At 31.8% G+C, this 16,627-nt stretch overlaps 1 protein-coding gene across 1 annotated transcript; it reads right to left on the minus strand.

Moving 5' to 3' along the window:
- Positions 1-1,422: 1,422 nt before the first annotated feature.
- LOC120186236 (probable WRKY transcription factor 47) lies at positions 1,423-4,471 on the minus strand. Its single transcript, XM_039190225.1, has 5 exons — positions 4,168-4,471; positions 3,954-4,034; positions 3,703-3,852; positions 2,820-3,182; positions 1,423-2,659 (listed from the first exon to the last, which is right to left on the minus strand). Exons 1-5 carry the CDS (start codon positions 4,408-4,410, stop codon positions 1,889-1,891), a joined length of 1,608 nt encoding a protein of 535 aa, XP_039046156.1. The 5' UTR covers positions 4,411-4,471; the 3' UTR covers positions 1,423-1,888.
- Positions 4,472-16,627: the final 12,156 nt, after the last annotated feature.

Genomic DNA, 16,627 nt, shown 5'->3' on the forward strand with positions numbered 1-16,627 from the left:
TGAGAGGTGTAGAAAATTTGATTAAAGAAGGCATGTAAAATGAATAAAATAAATGTGTTATATGCTTTGGGTTGGGCCTATCCAATGGGCCTGTACCATCAGCTTGATATTTTTTAGATTTGATTCTTTTAAGCTAACAGGTCAAGCTTGTCATTTCATTCCTTCTCAACTCTAAGATAATTAAAATAATAAAAAAGATATGTATTTTAAAGCAATCCTTCTAACTATAGTTTTTTTTCATTTAATTATTTTTTAAAAATAATTTAAGATAAATATAAAATAATATTTATTTAAAGGATAATTTATCGATAACATACGTACTCTACAAATACAATTATTCAAAAAAAAAAATTTTAGACTAATCAATAAGTTTATTTATTCATTAGATTTTCTAAAATGTATATTTTTGTTAAAATATTTTCGTTGATTGATATCTTGGTGTGACAAAATCTAATATTGGCATTAATACCTTTAATGACATGTAGCATAGGTTGATTCAATATTGTAAGCGAAGTGGAGATTTAGGTAAAGGGTTATTTATATTTAAATAATAATAATTTATTGAAAACTAATAGTAATACAAGGTTAGGAATGTCAATTAGGTGTAGCAGGTGTGGGATACTCCTCCCACGTTTATCTCCTTCAAAAAAGTTTATCTTCAACCAACGATATGTTGTACGTTGATAATCTAAAATCAACCTTCTCTTATAACTTTTAAGATTAAAATTATTCTCGTCCAACTATTTATTTCTCTTAGGATTTTTCTAATCTTCGTTGTATTACGTTGTCACTCATTTCTTATAATAAATTTATAAGTATTAATTGATTAAATATAAATAATATTTTAATAGAAAAATATGGAATGCATGTGTTTCAAACTCTCATTACGTATGTACTATTTTTTAATTGTCATAATTTTTTTAAAAAAATTAAATGATTACAAAAGTAGAAATATAATTTTAATAGAGTTTAAAATATTTAAAAAAATAAAATTTTCATATAATACCACACACAAATGATGATACGAGACAAATAAAGATAATATAATCATACTCACATATATTCCATCGTCTATAATAAATTTAATTTTTATCATCATCCCTTTTTCATCGCCTATATAATCTATATTCATCTATGTAAGTTAAGGGTAAAATAATATTCACTCCACTAGTTTCTCATATTGAGAAATTAATTTTTGGACTCGATTCACCACATCATCTATAATCTCAATGAATGAGAATCACAATCTATACATATCACACATCATCGATGATCTTAATGAATGATAGTCACATTCCGTACATATCTACTAAGCGTAGGTCAGATATAACTTCAGTTTTTCTCTGGACCGTACTTCAAACAAAAACATAGGAATCTAATTTATTAATATTACTTGCCATATAAGATTCTGCAAAGTACTAATCCACTGTACATATGTAATCTCTTCATAGCATAAAAGTTATTTAATTAATGTCAAAAATTCAGAATAATCCCCAACACAAACAAATACTTGAAATGTTTATCCACCAATTCATTCTTACACCCCACTCTAAGCTTTCGCTATTCTTAACAACATATATAATTATATTCTCTACAGTAATAATTATCTATTTTATATGTAAGTATCTGAAAACCTTTTCTTAAAGCTATTAGCATGGGAAAATATTGAAACTGTAAGGCCGATTGACCCACTCACCAACCATCAATAGACTGTTTGTATGAAAATTCTTCTATACGATCATAAAAGAGATGCATGGGGGACTTCTTCCTCTCCAACGGCCTAATTAATTATACCCAGCATTAGCAAAAGGTTGTGCAAAAGAGAAAGGGGGGGGGGAGTAACCATTATCCTGAGCATGGCTCAAGCAAGACCCTAAAATGAAAGTAATCAGCCTGGCTTGTTACTGCATGCCTTGGTGGAGAAAGTGGTGCATGACTGTTGAGCCTGCGGTGATCCCGGTGCTGCAAGGGCAGGCGCAGGTACCCCATTGGAGGAATTGTTGTTTTCATCGTTGTTGACTTTACTGTTTCCGTTGTTTCCCGGTGGCGCTCCCATAATGGTCGAAATCGCTGCTGCTAGTGCTGCGGTGAAGTTCGGATCGGAGGTAATGGCTGCAGTGACTGTTTCCACCATGGAAGCTGAGCGTTGCCCTAACTGCATTGTCGGTGATGAAGGTACCTTGGGAGGAGCGAACATGGTGTTCCCTAAAAGCTGCGGATAACCGTGCAAAGGTAAAGGGAACGAAGCTGTGGAAGGTGGTTGGCGTAAGAATGGGACGGCGTTCGGGCCCTGAGTTAAGTCAAGGGTTATGGTGGGAAACGGGGCGGAGGCCGAGAGAGTGGCCATCGAAGATGCGTAAGGCAAGGAAGGGAAGTACGCAGAACTTGGTAGGCCGTCCTTGCTTTTAGTTGAACCCGATAGCAACATGGCTGCTGCGGCGGACGTCGTGTTAGCAATAGCTGTGGCTACTGCTGGAAGAGGGTGATTGTGGTTCCCTTCGTATGTTGTTATTAGAACGCTTTTATCATCCGCACATCTTTGCACCTGCTTACGGACTGGGCAGCCGACCGCCATGGTGCAACGGTAGTAGGCTCGAGGACAAGGGTTCCCCTTTGCCATTTTTTGACCATATTTTCTCCATTGGCATCCATCACTTATCTGAACCAAGAAATATTAGTTGTTAGTACTGTCAGGATACAGATAAACTGGGATGCAACGAGGGGTTGATCGGACCGTCATCCTTAAAAAATTTAAATTTGTATTCTTTAACATAAAATTTTATGTAATAAGAATTGTGCTACATAGGTGTATTACTCACCAAGGGAGCTTCTGATCTTGCTCTAATAGACACCCTAGCCTTCCTAAAAGGGACTTCAGAGCCTTGTTCTTCACTCTTGGACTGATCTAGCTTTGGACTCTTGAGTGACCCCCAGCTTTGAGATGATTGATCGGTACCACCATCGTCGATCGAAACGTGCTTTCCCGGCATACTTTGAACCATTCGATGGTCGCGTTCATTCGAGACAACTTCCATGGCGTTTTCTTGTGATGCTGCTGACAGTTCTTGAGTCTTGTCGTCTGACACCGAAGGTTCGTTGACATCTAATGGAGCCGATGGCCGTGGGTCCATGAATTGTTGGACAGACATTATGGTACTTGGCATCCCATTTACTGCATCCTTCTGTTTGAAAACCAACTCGTTTGATTAGCATTAACCAATCACCACCATGAATATCAAACAACTAAAAATATATTTATGATATAATCTAAATATCTGAAATGAAAGTACACAGATAAATTATCTGTGCACACGAGTGGTCGGAAAATATGCCGAAATAGGCAAAAGAGGTTGAGCTAACGCCGACTATCGTAGCCTTTTACTCTATTTTCGTTTACTAGGACAACTGGTGGCACATGCTGAATCATATAAATTAGGGGGATCGATTTCTTTATGAATTTAATGAAATTTTCGCTTTAATTTATTTACAGTTTCCAAACTTCAATGTCGCTTTGCATAATATTAAGAAAGGTTGAAACTGAGATATTACCAATAAGATATTGAATAAAAGATTCCAATTCAATTGAAGCACATTAACCAATTTCTTTTATGCATTAAAAAAAACCATGAATCAGAGCCTGGGAAACTGATGATGGAAGACTATGGTGTAATCAAATATGTTATGTTTAAACATAAATCGAACCTGTTCTTGATTTCGGTGAGCCTTTTTTTGGAGCGCCATGCATAGTTGACCTTGAAGTTCATTGTAGTTTTTGGTAATCTGATCCAACGTGCTTCTTAATCTCCGATTCTCTTCGTTCAACGTTTCTAACTCGATTTTAAGAGCACCCTCCTGAAGAAAAAAAACCCCCAAATTTTCTTACCAAGTTTAAAATCAGAAATTAAAAAAAATAGCTCCATCTTAAGAATAAAAAATCTCCTTAGAAAACTTACTTCAGCGTTGCTGTTAACAGGTTTCTCTTCATTTGTTGCTCTTGAAACTCCTGGGCTTGAACTAAGAAGGTTTAATCCAATCTGAAACATCATAATATTAAGTAAATGATGAGTGAACTCAAATTTCCAAATATCTAAATTATCCCAGATAGGTTAAATGAATATATATGAAGAATATTAAAGAAATAGTTGGGATAATGATCCAAAACCTTACGTTTACACCCGAATCAACAAACAAAGACGATCCATTATTATTATTATTATCATCATCATCGGTCTTGCTCTCTTGATGATGATCGTGTGATTGATATTGAGTAGAAAAGAAATCCATCTCCTTGATGCGTGGTTTAACGTGATCGCTAGAATCATCAAGGCTGCGATCGGGCACACCAGAATTCTGTCGGAGGAAATCACCTGAGTGCAAGAACGTCAATTCTCGACGGTGATGCTTCTCCATGACTAAACCAGAAAATTAAAGGGAGAATACTAAAATAAGAAAAGGAGAGAGAGAAGAAGAAGAGTAGTTATATAGCTTTTTCAAGTTCTCAACAAGAAAAGAAGTATTTACGGTAAGAGTAGAAGATGTATAACTTAAGTAATAATAATTCCAAAAAAGGGCAAAGGGGTTAGCTTTTAAGGTGGCCCAGAAAAAAAAACTTATTAGAAAAGAGAGATTGAGAGAAAGGGTAAGCGAAGACCAGCCGTTTTTCTCGCGGGAGATATGACGTAACAGTTGATGCATAACGCTACGTGGCAAGTTCTGAGTGAGGTAGCCCGGAGCGAGGAGTGAAACAGTGGGGAGAAAAGGACGGGAGAGACGGAACGACGTTTAAGATAACGGGGTCGGATTATGGCAGATTCCCCCCCACCCCCATTTCTACTGCTGTTAATTTGAAAGAGAGGATTACGCCACGTGGGATGGGCGTCGTGTTGAGGTCAAGGCAGTTGACGCCCGGCTGAATCTGACGGTGGTTATTTAGGGATTAAAATAAAATAAATACAAGGGGTCTAGCTAGTGGGCATTACCTAATATGACTGACTTATGAATCTATCGTATTATATATATTTATTTATAATAATTTTTATTTAACTCGTTAAATAATTTTTAGTAACAAAAAATTACTATTCTTTTTATAAGTTTTAAGTTCAATTAAATGTATACGATATATATATTGATTAAAAAAAATCTAAAATTCTATATTATCTTACGATTATCTATTTAATAAATAAATAATTCTATATTAAATCATTTTTATTATATTCTAATTTTTTAAAACATTTAAATCATTTGGTGATTATGTTTTTATATTCATATGTATAGAGAAATAATTACATTTGGGGGATTTAATTAGTAAAAAAGATCGTCATCAGAAAAAATATTTGTTCATACATATTTACATTTGGTTTAGGAACCTTCCTTTCTGGGATTAATAAAGCATTTTCTATAGTAGTTCTCTTTTGAGTTTCTTTTGAGAATATAATATTTCCTTATTTTTTTAATGTATTAGATAATTCTTTCTCTTAGATAAGAATACCTCTTGAATAATATAACTATTTCAAAATGGTTATTTTTCTATGCATAATTATATCAGTATAAATTTATTTTATTTATTATGGAACAAAATGATGCCTATAAAATAAAAATAACTCAATTTTTTATTTTAAGTATTTATTTTGTATGTGTTTGATTCAAGTTTTATTTTTAGTATGTTTTTTATTGCATTTAATATTTAGGATTAATCTCCATAAAATGTTTTTTATATTATATCTTTATGTTCTTCATTAATTTTTTCGGATTAATTGATATGATATTTCAATGTACAATTCATACTTGTAGTATAAAAAATATACTATGTTTTTGTATTCCAAAGAAAAAAAGAATATTAAATTGTTTATGAATTTTTTTATAATATATATATAAATTAGTTAAGACATGAATATTGTAATGATTTTTATGAATAATTAATTTAAACTTATTAAGACATGAATATGTTAACAAAATTAGTTAGGTTTTCAATTAGATATGTCACCATCAAATTAAAAAAATCCACAACATAAAACAAGATAAAAAAAATAAAGGGGCCAAATCAAAAACTGAAGTTTGTACGGCAGCAAAGTGTATAACTTCACCATAATAATATACCAATTATATAAAAGCATAGTATTTTTTTTTTTGGGACGAGGGTCGCGATTATTTATTGCATTAGTCGTTGTATAAGATTAATTGCACGAATTAAATAATTTTAGTAGTTAATAGTTTTTTTTATTTTCTTTAGATATTTTAAGTTTAAACACCGACAATAATATAATCATTCATTGTTAATTAATTTAGAGTTTTTGAATATATATTATCTTATATTCACTTCAAATTTATATAAAAATAATGGCTTAATATAAAAATAAGTGCCTAAACTATAGCTAAAATTAACTTTTGGTGCATAAAGAATTTTTCGCTAAAAATAGGTGCCTAAAGTTTTATCCATTACACTTTAGGCACCTACTATTAAAAAGAACTGTTAAGTGACACATATCATGTCTATATTTATTTACAAAAATATTTTCAAATAATATTTTATTTTTAAAAAATATGGGTGTGACACGTGTCACTTAACGTGTTTTTTAAACTGTAGGCACCTAAAATTGTAACAGGAAAAACTTTAGACACCTATTTTGAACGAAAAAATTCTTTAGGCACCAAAACGTTTTTCGAGACATTCTTTAGGCACTTTTTTTGTATTAAGCCAAAAAGAATATATGAAATTGAAACAATTTTAAACTTTGAATGAATTAAATTAAGGGTGAAGTATATAAATAGTCCTTCAATTATAGGGCACTACTTTGTTAAATCTCCAACTATTAAAAGTTACGAAATGATCCATTGACTATAGGACATTATTTTGTTGAGTCTATTGACTATTAAAAGTTATAAAAGGATCGACTATTCATATATTTCAAACTCGTCATTTTTCATTAAACAAATTGATGATAGTTTATGTTGGACATTAACTTGTTAACTGAGATATGATAGTCGTTTGAGATTTTAACATCAAATTTTATCATATCACAATTAGTACGTTAACTTTCATATTAGACTGTCATCAAATTTTTAACAGAAAATAACGAGATTAAAACATATGAATAGTTATGTGACTATTTTGTAACTTTTAATAGTCAAAGACTTAATAAAAAATACCCTATAATCAAAGAATCATTTTTTTAAACTTCTAATAATCGGATAACTCAATAAAATAATACCCTATAACCATAAGATCATTTGTGTACTTTACTCTTAAATTAAAAATTTTAAATTTAAAAATATTGAAACTTAAAACAAAAATAGCCTAATTCTCCTATCTAATACTTTTTGCGATCAAAAGAAAACGCGAGGATCATTTAACACGTGTAGAGTACGTAGTGATATTAATATAGGCTTTGGTTAAAGAGTATCATTAATTATTTTTAATTTTACCTAATGTATTATTTATAGTAATGAATACTTTGTTATTAAATAGGTGAATCTTATTTTTAGTAATAATACTATTATTATAATATAGTAAAAGTAATAAATTTAAATATATGTAAGTATGTAATAATCTTCCATATAAATATTTGTTAGTATTATGATTAATTTACGTATTATATAAAAATAAAATTTTGGAATTATAATAGTTAATAAATCTTGATATTTTTCTTAAATTTTAAATTTTATTTTTGAATACAAACTAAGATCCAAGGCAGCATATAATAATCTTGAAAAATACCCAAAAAGAATCCGGTTGAAAATTTCTAATAATATATACACATCAATATAATTGACCGGCTAAAAATATATTAATATTATGCCAAAAAAAATATGGCAATGCTTTCAAAAAAAGAAAGAAAGAAAGATGACATGGGACTCCAATATTCTGATAGCTATATATTTTTGAAAATGGGTGGTATGACCATAAATGTGTTTAATTTTTATAATTAATTAAATATTTAATCTTGACAATTGTTTTTTTTTTTTAATTTAACATTGCTGTGTAGATTGAATATTTAATCTGCTTTCATTTCAAAGTTGTTTAATTTTTGTTATAAATTTTCAATCATGCTATCACACGATAGGTGCTTCCAAATTGTTATTGGTTGAAATTGAAATTCAAAGCTACACCTTATTATTTATGTTACTATTTTTCCACAAGTAGTGTTGCAGTATATATCAACAAATGTTTTTAAAACCTTTTAAAAGTTAATTTAATATATTGAAGTTTAGGGTTAGTAGGGTGGCAAAAAAATCCGAACCCGACGGGGAAAACCGAAAACCGAATTAAACGGGTCGGGTTCGAGGACGCTAAACGGGGACGGGGACGGGGAAAAATCGTTTATGCTAAACGGGGACGGGTTTAGTAATCCCCGACCCGATTACCCGATACCCGACCCGATACCCGGCCCGATAAATATTAAAAATAATTATTATATATATATAATATTAATAAATTTAATTTATATTAAAAAATATATAAAGGAGATTAATACAGTATTATAATGTTTATATCGTACTTGGTGTTAATTAGTTTGACTTTGTTAATCCATGTTTTAGGGTTTCCAGCAAATTAAAATCCAATATACCTTTGTGTTGCCGCCTCCCCCCTCTCTTTCTCTCAAATCAATTCGTCGAGGTCTATTGGATTTCCGAAGGTATGTAATTATAATTTTGTTTGATTTTTCTGCATTCAGTTTTGTTTTCCTGCTTGTGTATCTTTGATTTATATATGGTAATAAGAAAGCTTGAACCATCATAGGTATAGAAGCTCGGGGTTTTATCTTCGGTCCTCCCATTGCACTAGAAATTGGAGCAAAGTTTGTTCCCTTGAGAAAACCGAAGAAGTTGCCCTGTAAATAGATTTGTATGTATAGCCACTTCAGTCGTGCTCGTCGTTTCTCGAAAGTATCTTTTTTCTAATACTGCAAATTTTAATTATCATTCATATATGTAGATTTTATTTCTCTTTAATTTTCAAGGTTATGAAACAGTCTCGTAAGTTTCAGGCTCTAGAGTTGCAATTTTACAGCAAGTGCAAGTTCATTCTTAAGTCCATTTTTGTATGATAGTTGAGCACATTAATTATCTAATGAATGTAGAATGTGACTGTTTGATCAAAATCCTATGTTAATGCTTTGATGTTATCCATGTTTATTCTTTTAGATTGCACATGTCAATCTAAAGGGAGAAATGTACCTCTGAATCATATTGGTTTCCATTGACCTTTAGAAATTAAGTAGTCGTAGATGGTATATCTGCTGCTGCATGTACTTTTTGATTTAAAGTTCAGTGGTTTAGATAAATCCTTTTGTATAGAATTAGTGCTTTAATTTCCAATTAGATTCTGATTATTATAAAAAAAATTAATTATCTAATTATTACTACTTCAAACCATAGAAATCACATGCTAAATGTTAATACCATTTCTGATTATTAATAGCTACTTTTCTTTAATGAAGGTTGTTTCATAGCAATAATGGAAGGTCAACGATCCATAGATGATAATTCTAATGCGCGGGCACAAGCACAATCACAAGCTGAAAGCAATAACATGACTCAATCATCTCCGATGCCAAATAACCAAGGCCCATCCATTTCACCCATAGAAGAAGAACAAACACAAATCGATGATAGCAATATTGGTACAAATAGTAGAAAGCGAAAACTTACTTCAATTGTATGGAATCACTTTGAGAAGGTGAATGTTAACGGTGAGGATAAGGGAGAGTGTCGTTATTGCAAGAAAAAATTAGGAGCAAATAGTAAGAATGGGACACGACACTTGCATGATCATTTCAAGAGTTGTCCAAGGCGAACTTGTAGAGATATACGTGAACAAGTGATTAGGATGGGGCAAAAAACAACGGATGGACAAACAAATCTATCATGCTTAAATTTTGACCCCGAAAAATCAAGAAAAGATATTGCAGAGATGGTAATAGTGCATGAATATCCACTTGTAATGCTGGAACATCATGGGTTTCGAAAGTTTGTGGTTGGTCTTCAACCTTTATTTAAGGTTCCATCTAGGAATACCTTAAAAAATGACATTCTCAAGATTTATGACTTCGAGAAAGAAAAAACAATGCGGTATGTTTATTTGTTTAATCGGTTTCTAATTTGTATCTTGTATTTATTTGGTTTCTAATTTGTATGTTGTATTTATTTCAGTCTATTGGAGAAGAATCGAAGCAAGATTGCCATTACGACAGATATGTGGACATCAAGTAATCAAAAAAAAGGTTTCATGTCAATCACATCGCATTTGATCGATGATAACTGGGAGATGCAAAGCCGAATAATGAGGTACTTTAAACTTACCTTTTCTAGTTAGGTACTAAATATAAGAACTAAATTGATTATAATTACTTATTTACTAGGTTTATATACGTGCCTTGTTCTCATACTGCTGAAGTTCTTGCTGATGTGTTGTATGAATCTCTATGTGATTGGAACATTGATAGAAAAATATCAACAGTTACAGTTGATAATTGTAGCACAAATGATCTGATGATTCATTTATTATTAGACAAGTTGTCTTTGAACTCGTTGATTTTAGGAGGAGAGTTATTTCATATGAGATGTTGTGCACACATATTGAACTTGATAGTTCAAGATGGTTTATCTGTTATTGGGGATGGAATTGAGAGAATTAGGGATAGTGTTTATTTTTGGAGTGCAACACAAAAAAGAATAGAAAAGTTTGAAGAAGCGGCTCGTCACTTGGCAATTGATTGCTCAAAGAAATTGTCTCTTGATTGTAAAACACGTTGGAACTCGACATATTTGATGTTGAGTGTTGCTATAGTGTACAAGGATGTTTTCAAACGTTTAAAGCAACGAGAAACACAATATAGAAGTTTACCTACAGATAGAGATTGGGAGTTAGCTTCAAGTATTTGTGGAAAATTGCAACTCTTTTATAAGGTGACTTTGATGTTTTCGGGTACCAAGTATCCTACAACTAATGTATTTTTCCCATCCATATGTGAGATAAGAATTGCATTAAGTAGGTGGAGTGAAGATCGAGATGAATTGATAAAAGCAATGGGGGAGAGGATGCTTGTTAAGTTTGATAAATACTGGTCAGTTATACATGGAGTTATGGGAGTTGCAGTTGTATTAGATCCAAGATACAAGTTCAAAATGATGGAGTATGCTTTCCCGAAGATTTATGGTTTTGAAAAGTCTGATGTTGAAATTGTAAAACTAAAGGAGCTTGTGTCTCGTTTGTTTCAAGATTATGAAACGTGTAGTTATGAAAGTTCACGGAATCGAGATGTTGATTCAAGTCGCAACACTAGTGACATGGAGGTGGAGGGGGGGTTTTTCAACGACTATTTTACATTCATTGAAGAGAATAATTATACAGGTATCACTATATGAGTTCGTTTTATTTATCTTTTGATTTTTTTTATTTATCTTTTAAATGTATAAAATTATTACTGTAGGTATCACGTCGGAGCTTGATCATTATATTCAAGAAAAAGTAAGGACACAAAATTCGGAGCTTGATATTTTGTCTTGGTGGAAAACAAATGGTTTCAAGTATCCAACATTACAAAAAATTGCCCGAGACATATTAGCAATTCCAATATCCACTGTTGCGTCTGAGTCTGCCTTTAGTACAAGTGGTAGATTGGTGAGTCCTCATCGGAGTCGTCTTCATCCAAAGACGTTGGAAGCGCTAATGTGTGCCCAAAGTTGGTTAATAAAGGAAATAAGAGGTAATCAATCAATTCTTTTACTTATAAGTTTATTTTTTTCAATTGTATTGTTGATATGATATGTTATATAAATTAATAAATACAGCAACTTGTTCACAAGAGTCCGAAGCATATTGTAAAAGCATCGAATATGACCGTGATGATGGTGACGAGGTACTAAATTGATATACAAGTTATACGTGATATCATTAACTTTTTTATATAAATTTTGGTGGCTTATAATTTTTTTTGTGTAATTGTAGCAATTGGGGGTCACAATTGTTTGATGACGGTGGTGGTGTCGTTGACGTGACTTGGAAATTGGAACTTTGGAAGAATGATTTCGTTTATGAAAGTTGAAACATTATATTATTAGTCGTTGTCATTATATTTGTCTATTTGAATTGTTTTGTTTTTATATTTTGGATGCATTTGGTGGTGTTTGGCGTTTCAAGTAAATTTAGATCCGACAATGACATTATTTTTTAAATAACTCGTCATCGTGTGAAATTTAAACGGTAACGGGAACCCCCGCGGTGAAAAATAATCATATAAGGTAAACGGTTATTTAAACGGGTATTTTTCACCACGGTTATCCCCGCGGTGAAAATTACCCGTTTAAATAAATGTTTATGCTAAACGGGGATACCCGTTTCCCCGCGGTTTTCCCCGATTACCCGATGGGGATCCCCGTTTAAATCCCCGTGGTTTTTTAAGCGGAGACGGGTACGAGTTTTTTAAACGAGGACGGGGACGGGGGGACCAATACCCGGCCCGAACCCGGCCCGTTGCCATCCCTAAGGGTTAGGCTTTCATCATATAAACTTATAGTTAACTAGTGTATTAAATGAAAATATTATAATATAATAACTTAAGACAATATAATATAGTCAGTAATAAAAACAGGTAAAATTTTATTGATTCGATTAATTATTAAAACCGTGATTCTTTCATTTGAAAAAAATACATAAAATACTTTCGGTTAATTATGAACAAGATTAATGAGTATGAAGGGATATAAGATTAATGCTAGGGGTAAATTTATCAAATTTTAAGAGAGGTTTGATAAAATTTTAGGGGATGAAGATGAGTAATCAATAAAAATAATTAAATTATTTGAGAATATATGGAGTATTAGTCTTCAATAAATTTTTTTTTATCACAAATGATTCCCATTCATTCCATGAATTACCCACAAATTTTACAAAACGTATATCCTTAAATATAAAACACATAGGATTTAGAAATCTTATCTAAAATTGGTCTTTGAAAGTTAATTACAAAAGGGGTGAGTGAAATAGTCACCTCTTAAAATTTTAAATTTTTTTTATATATTTTTAATATTTTTAATATATTTTATTGAAAATTTATTTTAACCTTTAGAATTTAATAAATTATCCTGAACTCTTAAAATCTTATAAATCTATACCCTTACATCAACTCTTAAATAGGGGTGGACCTCCATGGAGTCCGGGGTATCTCGGGCAACTCCTCATCCAGGGGTGGACCTCCATAGTACCCGGGTATCCCAAGCAACCCCTCCACAAGTGTCACCCCTAATCTAAATGTCACCCCTCAAAAATGTCACCCCTGAAGCTCTTGTAACCCCTGACGAAGACTCCTGGGTCCGTCTCTGCTCTTAAATTCACTTTTGCCAATAGATAAATCTCATATACCGATAATCACCGAGCTTTATTTTTTTTTAATAAACAAAAATATCAGTTTAATTTGTGGAAAATTTTGGTCAATGGTTGAAAGATGTCCTTAGACACTGAAAGCCACAGCTGGAGCCCGGAAAGTCTCTCTTTCTTTATCTTGTTTATATAAATAATTGTTTAAAAGATAGGTATTTAAGAATGACCAGATTGTCTCCAGCTTTACACAAAGAGAACAGTCCAAATCTAATTAATTTATACATTTCCGCATGTGAAGGATTCCTGTAAGTCAATGTGTTCAATTAAACAAGCCAACGTCGTGAACTGATATATTTATTGCAGGGATTAATTTCTTCTGACGTCCTGAAAATACAATTTGAATTTTAAATTTATCACCAAATTTTAAAATCTTTTAATCGAAGCTTCAAGTGTTTTGATAACTCTAAATGTTTGGAGAAACTCTAGACACCTTAACACTTGATAGGTGGAGAAATGACAGTAGATATGTGAGGTTCGGAGAAGACTCGAAGAAAGTATAATAAATATTAACATTAAATGCCAATTCAAATATTACAGGAGTATTTAAAACAAATGAGTTAAATTATAAAAATCTACACATATTGTATCGTTTGCCTTTTAAAATATAGTAAATTTAAAATTATTATACAAGTACACATATATTTATAATTTGATTTAGTACGTTAGATTAAATTGACATTTAAAGTTTGAGTTAACAATTAATCTTATAAAAGAATTTTATTATTATTGAGAGATCTTGACAACCAAAAATTGTTGTTGCGGGATACACTTAGGGCGGATGTACAATTTTATATTAGATGTAAACTTAAACTTATAAAATTTTATGGGACGAACTTAAATTTATAAAATTTAAGGGGTGAAAAATAATTTTTAATAAAAATATATAACAAAATTTAAAAGAGAAAATAACCTCAGTGACCAAAAATCTTAGATAATATACGATTTTGACCAACTTTTTTTGGATTTGCGAAAATGACCAACAAAATCGCAATGCGATCTCTAATTCGCATTGCGATCTCCACTATCGCAAATTCACGTTGCATTTCGCATTGCGATAGTTGAAAATCGCGTTGCGTTTTTCCATTTCGCGTTGCGATAGTTGGAGATCGCGTTGCGATTTTCCATTTCGCGTTGCGATAGTTGAAATTGCAACGCTATCTCCATCATCGCAAATTCGCAACGAATTTGGAAAACCGCAACGACAACTGTAGACTATCGCAACGAATTTGGAAAATCGCAACGACAAGTAGACTATCGCAACGCGATTTTCAACTATCGCAACGCGAAATGGAAAATCGCAACGCGAAATGGAAAATCGCAACTCGATTTTCAACTATCGCAACGCGAATTTGCGATAGTGGAGATCGCAATGCGAATTAGAGATCGCATTGCGATTTTGTTAGTCATTTTCGCAAATCCAAAAAAAGTTGGTCAAAATCGTATATTATCTAAGATTTTTGGTCACTGAGGTTATTTTCTCAATTTAAAATATATAATAATTTTAAATTTTTAAGAAAAACGATCGTCCTCACTCGTCACGTCTAGGTCCATTTCTAAATATACTATGTGGTCTGTTTGGAAGGAACATTTGTATCTTTCAAAGGCGCCCATGTCTTTCTTCTAACGAAGAAGGAGACAAAGAAAAAGGAAGAAGAAAACAAATTATTACTAAGTCCCAAGCTTTTTCATTCACACATTCCTCCATCGGAAAAAGAAAACTGTATATGAAAATATGAATATAAAAGGACAAATCTCTCGACTGTTATACACAAAACAAACACATCAAATGGTTTATTTTTTTTAATATCCGTCATGCAATTAAATCATCATCTCGGATCATGTGTGATTCGCACTAGTTAATATTATCTGCCACATACATTAATTAGAAACAAGTCTCCTGCACTTATTTCATTACTACATTATAAAAATCAGTTTTTTTGGGTGATGAAACATCAAATTTAGTGTCTGGAAGAAAGATTGTAAGTCTCAAGTAATATTAATAATATTTAGAGCAAAAGATTAAAAAATTTCGGTTAATACTTTTACTCTTTTTTATGTTGTGGATTTAATATTCATTATGAATAATTTTTTTTCTTCTTACTCTAAATAAGAATTGTTAAAAAAAGTTTCATGAAACAGTTGGAGCAAACCCCTTTTTGGTTTTATATTAATTAAATGAATAAAGAAAGAAAATAAAGAGGCTTTCGTAGAGTTCCATATTAATGAAAGTAATTAGGCATATTGGTTGTAATTGGTAACTGGAAAAATAATAATTCAATGAATATATTAAAGGGTGGTGAGGGAAGTCACGTGCATGACGATGCAAACGTGGGACTACCAAGACTTTTTGGTTAATTACAGTCAAAAACTTCCAACAGAAAGCAAAAGAAAATTGAATCTAAATGAACATTGAAGTAGAGCCGCGTTTATATAGCTTTTTCTTATATAAAGATTTAGAATTTTATTGACAATTTGTATATATCTTGTAAATATAAGTGTTCGAATCAAATTTTTTAAGAAAATAATATTATTTTTTTATCTATACAGCCCTGTCCAAGCAGTAATGGGGAAAAATCATAGCCACATAGAGCAGTTGGAGGAGAATCGGACCCGCTGGTTCCTCTGGCGCTTGGCCACACATACAGCCCCCCGTCTCGGGCTAGCTATATGTCTATGCCGCCCCCAAACGAAGGCCTAAACGCTAGAAAGGAAAGAAACCGTTGCGGTTTATTACTCACGTTGACGCCTCTTTGTTTTATAAAGTTATATAAAAAAATTAAACCCTAAGGACACTCTATAACCCCCCAACTTGTCACGCACAATTAGTCGTTAGATCGACAGCTAGCCGTGCCCTTTGCTGTAGATGTAGGTCAACTTACGTTTACATGACGTTTACATACTATCTTTACTACAAACTAGTCCAGACTAAACATGTAAATGTTATTACGGTAAACTACATCATATATATAAGTCAAGTATTAGTAAGAATACAAATGAATAATTGAATTTCAAGAAAGTTACAGACATGTCACTCGATTTATCGATTGTAACAAATAGGTCACCTGCCATTAAGTGTGTAATAGATGTTAACTTTTAAATTACAATTGAATTATTTGATTGTTACAATCGATGAATACAGTGACCTAATTTGCAACTAAATATTTAAAGTTGTTATGCACTTAATGACGTAGTGACTTGTTTGTTATAATTGACAAATATAGTGACTATTTTGTAGCTTTTTTAAATTTA

Source organism: Hibiscus syriacus, unplaced genomic scaffold (genome assembly GCF_006381635.1).
Source record: "Hibiscus syriacus cultivar Baekdansim isolate YM2019G1 unplaced genomic scaffold, ASM638163v2 tig00113337_pilon, whole genome shotgun sequence".
In the NCBI taxonomy this organism is placed as follows: Eukaryota; Viridiplantae; Streptophyta; class Magnoliopsida; order Malvales; family Malvaceae; genus Hibiscus; species Hibiscus syriacus.